This window comes from Plutella xylostella, chromosome 13, assembly GCF_932276165.1.
Source record: "Plutella xylostella chromosome 13, ilPluXylo3.1, whole genome shotgun sequence".
Lineage (NCBI taxonomy): Eukaryota > Metazoa > Arthropoda > Insecta > Lepidoptera > Plutellidae > Plutella > Plutella xylostella.
This window is the reverse complement of record NC_063993.1, coordinates 264,326-274,688: the sequence shown is the minus strand read 5'-3', so window position 1 is coordinate 274,688 and position 10,363 is coordinate 264,326. Positions and strand designations below refer to the sequence as shown.

Sequence of the window (10,363 nt, the reverse complement as noted above, 5' to 3'; positions counted from 1 at the left end):
CTTTGCACAAACAATGGACTTCACTACTGTGGCCAAAATTATGATAAAAAGGAACGTATCTTACCATATCTCTTTTGCTGACTGTAAATAGTTCACTAACCTCTCTTTCTATACAAGTATGTACAATACCAGCTATCCGCTGACATCTTGGGTAGATAATACTATGATGGCTATTTCCAATACCTTCTCCTGTTTTTGTATTGATTTCTTACTTTTTCTTTTATATTACCTATTAGAGTTTGAATATCATGCGTAGTAGCTTGGCCACTACACCTATTACCAGCATAGAATATTCTAGTGTACGACTGCGTATCGTAATAAAAATAAAGTGTCCTCCTGGCCATTAGGACAGGCTTTATTGAGCCTGCGAACCGTCGCATTCTGAATTTGTGATTTGGGTTCAGATATCTGCGTGTACAGCGATCAAGAAATGCTAATAGCATAACATACGTCCTTCTAAATTAAAAATCCATCATCAATTTTATATTCAAAACTTGACGCATATTTTTTGAGCGGGTGCATATTTTGTATGAAACAAGAAAAGTTTATAATTATATATAGTTTATGTACTTACGTGTGCATATTTACATTACTTAATAGTATCTAACGTTTTGAATCTACGTACAGCCACACATCCCCTTTTTAGTCTATGGGTCAATATTGGTAATCACAACACTGCAATGCCAGTGAGCGTAATAATTTCCAGGAACGCGTTAGGCATTTAGCCTCGTTTAGTATACAGGGTGTTGCTAAAGTGGTATAGTTAGCCGAAAGCGAGTATCTCAGGAGCTTATTCTATACACTTTTTTAATACTTAATTCTAGAATAATGTTTCTAGGAAGAAGAATAGTCACGGTTCCCTATTTGATTTCTATACCATTTTAGCAACACCCTGTAGAGGTATATGTGTATGTGTAATCAACGTTAGTGTAAATAAACGGTTGTATAACTACGTGCGTCTGAGCGCGCGCGGTGAGGTAGAAGGCAAATTACCATGAATGTTTACGACCATCGAGTGAAGTTCTGTAGATTGTTATTTTAATGTTTTGAGTTCTGAGGGTGAGCCTAATTGGTTAGGTACGCAAGATATGCCCGAACGTTTCACATTATGTATTACGAGACCCCTAGACTACTGTTTTAAAGTCGATCGTTTTCCATTGGAAACATTTGCATATTTGGAAGCAGGTCTGTGTGAACGGATTCTAAGGTAATATTTTAATTCCATGGATCACGGCATCCGTGCTGTCGAATGTCGATGGTTGTTAACGATGAATAAGTAATGGCACCGTAAACCGTACACCGTACAGCCGTCGTCGGGTCGAACTCGCATGAGCCGCGTGCGACAGTCGTAAGCCGTCCGTGATGCATGGAATTGCAACTTTAAATTTTAAAATAGCATAAACGGAACGTTTAAAAAACAACATATTCTATGGTAAGTAGGTAACTATTGATTACTAGATCTGAGTGTACGTGCCTGCACAAGGCAAATTGTGTTTATATTTTAGAAATTTCGTTCCGATAACACTCTGCTAATGTTTTAACGGTTTCAGAATAATTATGTAAGTGAATATTTAAAACATGTGGGTGATTTATTATACAGAAGCATCATAGGTATTTCCTAAAGGATAAAAGCCAAAACCGACTAAAAATCTGTCACTTCGAGAGAGTTAGTGCCAGTAAATAATAGTTTTTTTTTTTAGTTTAATAATAAATTTAGCTTCCATGTGAAAATCAGGAAAGTTGTGATATCGCTTTGTTTACTTCATTAAGGAAAATAAAATGTTTAAGGCCGTAACTTTGTTTTTTATAGTCTGCGGAGTTGTTAATACTTTTGGTGAGTTTATTGTTACCGCCTTTGAAAATAATACAAAATTAAGCAACTTACATAATGTTTGTAAAAATATTCGTCAAATCTGAAATGCAAATAATGGTACAGCTAATGAAGTTGGAAAATATTTGAGTAAAAAAGTGTCAGATAAACCTGGACGAGCTCATAATATTTTGACTTTGTTGGCATCGGCATCAGACTTCAATTTAATTTATCAATTATTTATTAAGACTGTAGAATGGGCGCGGTATTTTGGCAAATTTTGAGGAGCGAGGCATCGAGGCATTACAACAAGACACACAATAGAAGACGCCATTACCAAACCATTATTTTAAAAATTAAAATACCTACTGTTAATATCCTGCTTTTACAGGCTTAGGTATAGTTATTATATTTACCATAATATTTTCTGAAACCTTTTCAGAGTTCCGTACCTCAAAAGGCGATCATGCATTATAATTTTTCCAGAGCTAAACTTCAGCACGCTATCCTCTTCGTTCAGCAACGCGTTGAACTGGGTGGTGCGCCCGGACTATACGTACGACGGGCGCATAGTCGGCGGGCAGGAGGCCAACATCGAGGACCACCCGTACCAGGTAAACGTGGTCTTGTCCACATCAGCTAAGGTTGTTGGGTAAATTATGTATTTGAGTAAATTTGTACTAGATATCAGCAAAAAGTTGAAAAGATGCTCGAGGAGTTTCTTTCTTTCTTTCCTCCTTAATGACGGGGCTTTTGTGAGATGGTGGTAGGGCTTTTGAAAGATGGTGGTAGAGTATTATTACACGACTATTGACAAGTAATTGTAAAATTCTACGTCAAATAAACGATATATCAATTTCAATTTCAGGTATCATTCGTCGTCAACAACTCGTACTTCTGCGGCGGCTTCATCGTCAGCGAGCGGTACATCGTCACCGCCGCGCACTGCGCTCAGAAGTAAGGGCATTATAAGGAAAACTAAGGTAGTATTTAACAGATGTTTAGCGTTGTCAAATGCCCTATGAATCTGCAAACACTTGTTAACTACAACCTTGTGAGTACTAAAAAAGGAATTTAAAAAACTCCACCCCTAAAGGGGCTAATCTTAAAATTTTGGGTTTAGGCTAGAGATTGAAAAATAATGTACTTACAGGTGTCTCGGCAATTTTGATGATTCTATCATCAATTTCTTTACATTGCATTAATATGCTCTAGTTTATGATGGAATGTGTTTTTGATTGTCGTTTTGAGCACGGTTTTTGGTAACGTACATTTTTCCGAATAATGTCCTACGAGTAATAATGTAATTAATAAAATCAAAAACCAAATTCACAGAGTGGACCCAGCGACCGTGGTCCTCCGCGCCGGCAGTTCCTTCAGGAAGAATGGCACCGTGATCCCCATCGCCACCGTCACCCCGCACCCGCAGTACGACAGTCCCGCCTTCGACAAAGACGTGGCCGTGATGAAGACAGTCGACCCCATCGAGTTCTCCGAGGCGGTCCAGCCGATATCCCTGCCGTGGAAGAATCGGAGGATGGTCGGCGGGACGGAGATTGTTGTCAGTGGCTGGGGGAGGTTGAAGGTCAGAGAGTAGTTAGATAAAATTTCGTCATATATGACACTCGAAACTGATCGCTCGTTCATAGCAACGTTATGGCATTCCAGCGGAATTTTGTCCGTAGCACAAAAAGTCGTTGCAGCAGAAGATAATATTCACAGTTTTTTTAGCTGCAGCAATATCGAGCTAACAACTTTCATTACCATATAAGAGGATGCGTTCGCAAGCAAGTTCTAGTTTATGAGGTATAAGGCTGCGGGTGCGAAACCTGCGACGGGTAGAGCAATAGCAACGCTATGTTTATAATGCATGATTACATCGCCGCCACGCCGCCCTGCCGTCGCTCCACCCATCACAAGTTTCGTACCCGCAGACTAAAAGTTCCATTTCCTCCGACAGCAAGACGCGAAGGGCATCCCGGAGCGGCTGTACGACGTGCAGATCCCGGTGGTGTACCGCGCCGAGTGCCAGGCCGCCTACATCACCGTGCTGACAGAGAACGAGTTCTGCGGCGGGAACTTCTTCCTGGGGGGGCAGGGGACTTGCCAGGTATGGACAGCTAAGCACCAGATTAGTTTTGGTATGTTGACACATCTGTCAAGAATTTAATTATGGAGATAACGTATAGTGCCACAATCTTATCTGTTCCGGTGGCGACGTCGCTGTCATGGAATCCAGTGATGCCATCGATTAAATTTTGCCTTTTTCTGGTTTAAACGACAATGCATTTCTGCTATTACCTATTGTTATAATTTTAAACCAGAAATAGGCAAAATTTAATACATTCATAAGTATACATAAATCAAAATATAGGGTCGATAGTAAATGAAAGTGGATATAATATATCAAACGACATTTGTTGTATGGAAAATTTGTCCACGGCGAACAGAAATAAAATTGGTTCTGATTATGTTCTGCTTCTGATATAGGAGATTAGTATAACGAGATAGATAGACAAAAAAAAAACTATTAATTAAGTATTATTTTTGAACACTTTATTTTACATTTTCTAAAGTAACAAGAAACAAAAGCAAACAATTAAAAGAAATTCAGACAGTGTGCACAGGCTAATTCATCATCATCATCATCTCGACCCATCACGTCCCCACTGCTGGGGCACGGGTCTCCTTCAAAAGGCTAATTGCTAAAAAGCAATTTCTTTCAGCCAACTCTTGATAAGTTGGGAAAACAATGACATATCATAAATCATCATTATTTCGTCTAAAATCGCTGCAGGTGCGCGAAATTCTTCTTGGTATATTGCCTAAGATTTAAAGTATCATGTCACGTCCTCACACCTGTAACCAAAGAAAAATAAAGATTATATACTTTTCATCACGAGTACCACGACCCATCCCGTCCCCACTGCTGGGGCACGGGCCTCTCGGGAAAATATTTCATAAAATTACATGGAGTATATTTATGGGTAAAATTATTCGTCATATTTGGCAACACTAACCTGTAGCCGCTGCAACTCGTTCTTCCAATTTTTCAAACGGAATTAAAGGCGCCTGAATACGTTATTCTTCCTGCATAAAAGCCAATATATATAGTACTACTTTTCTTGCATCACATTACAGCGTTTTTGGCAGTATTTCACCCAGAAAATCCCAAAACAAATTAAATAACGTAGCATCAGCTTCTTCGCAGAAATTGACAACTCAAATAACGCACAGAGTATGAAATGACGTTTGACAATGACGTCTCGTTGTTGCACATTTTGACCACCGGAACAGATAAGATTGTGGCACTATATAATTGATGACATTACATTGTAACAGTGATGTTAATGATCTAACACACTATGGTGAAACCAGGCATTACTTAGAAAAGGTGCACTAAAGATTAAAAATGAGAAGAGACAAAGAACACGTGGAGAAATTATATGAATAGCTTGGCTTGAAAAATTGTATCAATGAGAGTCGCGCTACAAAAATGTGATGCTAATGCAGTGCGCGTAGGCTCTTATTAAAATCTTTATCAAAGTCAAATGCTTTATTCATCGTATAGGTATTTTCTGATGAACGTATTTTACTTTTATACTCATTTTATCAAATGTTCTGTAAGTTCTTACAATACGGGCGGAAGGCTTCACCTACGAACTACTTTTATAAAAATAGCAACAGAGTTCTGTCGCGCGTTCGACGAATGTTGGAAGGTATCCAACAAATATTATAACTTCGTACCGCCCTCATATCTGTAGCAGACAGCAAAAGGAACTATTATTAGGTATCTATGTCAGCAAGAATGTAAAGAACATAAGAATATATACATGGTATAAAATCATATTAAATTTTCATCCTGTAAAATCTCAATGTGCTGTGTATAAACACTAATACGCTACACTGTCCTGAATAGTTAAGGGGTACTCAGCGTTTCAAAGAGATGGTTATGGATTCTTAGAACGTAAACGCTCATGCGTTGAGTTTCTAGGACAAAGCAGGTTTCAGCCGGCGCAGCAATGTACTGCGATGAATTAATCACCCTTGTATTTTCCTCAGAATACTGAAGCTGTAATATGGGGAAACAATATCAGTCTCTCAGGAAATAGATACGCAAATAGAGACCCTTAAATGGAATTACAGCGAGTAAACTGAAGTACCAAATGTGATGTTTAATAGCTATTATTCTTACAGATATCCCAGAGGTACAATTTCCGGATACGATCAAGCTATATTTCTGTGCAAACTACTCTCCATTCGGCAAAGGCCCTTTAAATACTTACCTATCTAGTCATCTAAAAATAGCACAGGGCTTTGCTCAAACTACTAAATCTAAACATAGCTTCTTGAAATATTATAATATTATATTATACGAGAACCTTAGTTGAACTGTTCTGTCCCACGGTCCACGTTCCTGCAAAAAGTGGCATTTCAATGAGGCGTTTGTTAAAAAAAAAAAAAGTTCCTTTTTGGAGAAATAGATGGCGTTGTCTGGGGTTGTACCAACTTTCAAACCCTCAGAACGGTTCTACCTTTTTTGGCATAAGTTTTTTTTGCCTAATCTCGTATTGCATAGTAACGTTTGGTCAAAGTCTCGTTACGCCGAAAATCGTATGGCATAAATCTCGTTTAGTAAAAAGTTATTTCGCATAACATTGTTTAGCCTAATAATGGTATGGCCAAATCTTGAATAGCCTAATAATGCTATGGCATAGGTTTATACAAAGTAATAATATTCGTTTGGCTTTAACTTTGACGGAGCGTCTCCCTACATAGCGCAAACTGGTACCTTGTATTGTTTCCGCTGTTTGGAAAACGCTCCGCTCCGCTTCGCTGCGCTCCGCTTTGGTTTTGATGAACATGTGCACCTAACACGCTCCTCCTCGCTTTGCTCGTCGTCGCACCTATTTTTAGGATTCGATCTCATGGGGTTTGTAATAATTATACTGGTCGTTAACTTTCGATTTTTTGATCATACAATATCGTGATTTTCGCGATGTAGGAGAAAAATATCACAATTTGTACATTTACTACATACTTAATATATTATTTATTAAGATAACATTAGGAGAAACAAGATTATACATAGGTATAGACGAACATAAATTTGAGCAAACGAAACTTAGGTGTTTAAAGATTGTGCCTAAAGAGTTTTAGACGAAACGAGCCTTATGCCACATAAGTCTTGGCAAAGTGATGGTTCGGCCAAAAAAGTTTAGACCATACGAGTTATGCGAAATGAGTTTTGGTCAATAAAGATTATGCCAGATGAGCGGAACCCCCTCAGAACACACTCAGATCACAATATGTTATTCTGTGAGGCTAACGAAATGTGAAAGTGACGTAGGTAGGTAGAATTGTAGTATTATTTTCTCTATGATGTCGATGTCACTGTTGCTTCAGCGTTCAGTGCATTGACAAAGGAATTTAAGGAAGGATTATTAATCTTTATTCCTTTGTCAATGGTTCAGTGCGATTGTGCGTACAGCCGTTCTTTTCAAGTTTTCTCAGTTTCCTTGTGTTTCTCCTGTATTAATTGAGTTTTAGTTGAGCTATCTGCTCCTCCTCCCTTGATACTGTAGAGTTAGTGCACTTGAGATAGTGACTCTTTTGAGATAGTGACTCTTGTGATAGTGACTGCTATACTGTAATAATGCCTAAGGACTATGGATCATGGTCCCTTGCCAATCTGAAGATAGAGTTACGAAAACGGAATGCCAAACTAACTGGACGGAAAGCCGTCTTGGTTCAGAGGTAAGTTTGATCAAAGCATTTACAATAATAATATAGTAGCAACGTAGTAGTGCTTATGTTATATTTGCTTTGTCATTGTCATCCAAATCCTTTGTAAAAGGTGAAGTAAATGGAAAGTATACCCAAGTAACATTTTTGGTTTTAGAAAGGTTTTGAAAAGGTTCTAGAACCTTTGTATGGAAATCTTATTTAGGATCATACAATAAATAAAAATAGAAAATCAGTTCTCGCACGCAGCACCCGTTCAAACGGCGCGCATAGAGAAAAGAACACTACGTGACGGTGCGGGTAGAACTATTCACAGAATACTTAGCACTATCCCAAGCCACATGCAGTCTGAGCCTCGGAAGGATGGCTCGCGCTACCACCCGACATTTAATCACAACTAGTGAGTTCTTATTCTGAGTTTAGTACTCTTTGCTCTCTATGTAATTTTTGACAGTTGGTACACTGCGTTTTCACGCCATCTATCGGCTTACCCAAAAGCTCAACTGACAGCTGTCAAGGAAAACGGCTCATTCGATGCTCAATTCTAAAGAAAATTTATGAAAAGAAAACTGCGGACCAATGTTGCCACGTTTTGAAATAAAAAGACTGCAATTCCGCCCGCCTGTGACAGCACGGCACCAGCACGGCCGTATATTGTGTCATGTCGAACGTAGCTTCGTATCTCTTGTCTACCTATTCAATTTTAGCCCGGGGACGATTTCGTATGATAGCTTTCGTTCGGTTTTGTAAGGCTAAAGTGACCCTTTACTGTTTGCGCAGTATAAAAAACTATATGCAGTAAAGTATGCAAGCTTTAGCAGCATTTATGCTGAAGAATCGATGACCGGTCGATTAAACGAGTTCTCGATACGACATTAGACAAGTAGCTGGTAGTGTCTTGATGTGGATGATCGAGGACAGAGTGTTGTGGCGCTCAAGCAGAGAAGGCCTATGTGAAGGACTATGGGCTGCTGATAGTGATGACCATTATTCGCGGACTCGGGTGTGTGATGAGGATAGTCTAAAATTTAACTAAATATCAGAGTTAAAATATAAATAAATTTAATATTTATCAGTACTTATTGGAATCTATAACAGCAACCATACCACCACCGACATTCATAAGCAGTGTCGCTAACCTGTCAAACATCATGTCAGATCCATACAAAGTTACGATAGCTTTGACAAGCGAGCGATGTTGCTTAAGCATTGTTTGTTGGTAATGTTCGGTGTTGGTAACCCCACCTTTCTTTTAGCAGCTATCAGTTTGTTGCAGAGATATCCTGTTTTGATTATAGCTTCTATAGATTAAATCGAAGTGTAGCTGTTTTGATTAAGTACAGCTTATACAGGGTTATTTGCAAGTAGACCTGATCCTTTCAGGAGATGATAGAGAAAGACCCGCTATATAGCTTATATAATACTGTTTGTTTGTATGTATCCGCAGGGTGACTCCGGCGGCGCGGCCATCCAGGACGGCATGGCGGTGGGCATCGTGTCGTTCGGGCGCGGCTGCGGGCAGCGCCTGTCACCCAGCGTGTTCGCCGACGTCGCCGCGCCCACCATACGCAACTTCATCAGGGAACACACCGGACTTTAGGTGTAGCTATAGACTATTCATTACTGTACCATCCATCCATGTACTAGAGCATAGCCCATCTGGAACTTCATCACGGAACACACTGGACTTTAAGTCCTTATTGTATAGCCCGTCGGGAGCTTCATCAAGAAAGACTGTGGACTTTAGGTCTATAGCTATTGTAGAGTCTTTAATATAGTCTTCATCAAAGAACATACAAGTCTTTAATTGTATAATTGTGGAATCCTTATTGCATCACCCATCGGGAGATTTTTCAAGAAACACACTGGCCTATAGAATATTTATTACTGAACCGTCCAGGGCTTCAACAAATAGTATATCAGTCTTTAATTGAATAGCTGTAGAAGAGTCTTTATTTGTATTTTTGTCAGTCTAAATGTAGTTGCATACAGTTTTTCAACTGTATACTCGCACGTGTACAGTCTTTATTTCAATAAAAAAATCACAAGTTTTCGTAAGCAATCATATATTTTGAAATAAATATTTTTTCATAAATTATACGAGTTTTGTTATCTTGTCTCAAATGTGCAATTTTCACTGAACTATTAGTAATATTGGGATTCCAAGAAAAACCTGATAAGTAGGAAGAAGTTTCTATTCAATTGAAAAAAATGGATTCAAGAAAACAAACACTCAGGCCTTGGTTATGATAAAATCCTTCTTACAAATCTCTGCCTGGTACCTACCTAAATAAATTGATAATACTCAATACCTTATCTAACTTTATGCGCCCAATCCACAGGAACGTCAGAAATGGAGAATACTTTATGAAGTTATAATGAATTGAATCTTCGACTGTCAGCTACAGACGAGAATCAAGGAAGTAGCTGATGATTTATGAACTAAAGTAAACACGGTGTTTAACCCATTTCACAACAATTCAGAACTTTCAAATGTGCCACCCCAAAACTACGTTTTTAATATCATAGTTTTTTATCTATAATAATTTTATTGACCTAAGGTAAATTGTATGAATCAAATTATACAATTTTATGCAAAGACTAATAATTGATGGATTCACATGAAAAATTGCTGTAACATAGCTTATAAGTACTACCTTTATCAGAAAAACAAACAGGCTTTGTGTTATCTCGAAATTCCCACGAGATAACCTTTTCGAATCTCACAGAAAAAGCTAGTTTTAAAATTTATTTAAGTTAGATGGAAAACCTAGATTTAAAATAAAATAAGCTGGCCATAATTTCACC

The 10,363-nt window shown here is 38.4% G+C and overlaps 1 protein-coding gene across 2 annotated transcripts; it reads left to right on the top strand.

Moving 5' to 3' along the window:
• The first annotated feature begins 1,675 nt into the window (after positions 1-1,675).
• LOC105382752 (trypsin 3A1) lies at positions 1,676-9,611 on the top strand. 2 transcript variants are annotated; one of them, XM_048625219.1, is made up of 7 exons: positions 1,676-1,834; positions 2,297-2,424; positions 2,679-2,767; positions 3,146-3,395; positions 3,771-3,920; positions 9,003-9,155; positions 9,303-9,611. In XM_048625219.1, the coding sequence occupies exons 1-6, from the start codon at positions 1,780-1,782 to the stop codon at positions 9,153-9,155; spliced, it is 825 nt and encodes a 274-aa protein (XP_048481176.1). In that variant the 5' UTR covers positions 1,676-1,779; the 3' UTR covers positions 9,303-9,611. The 2 variants fall into 2 exon arrangements, with proteins under 2 accessions (XP_048481176.1, XP_037967742.2); XM_038111814.2 differs by having other exon boundaries at positions 9,003-9,611.
• Positions 9,612-10,363: the final 752 nt, after the last annotated feature.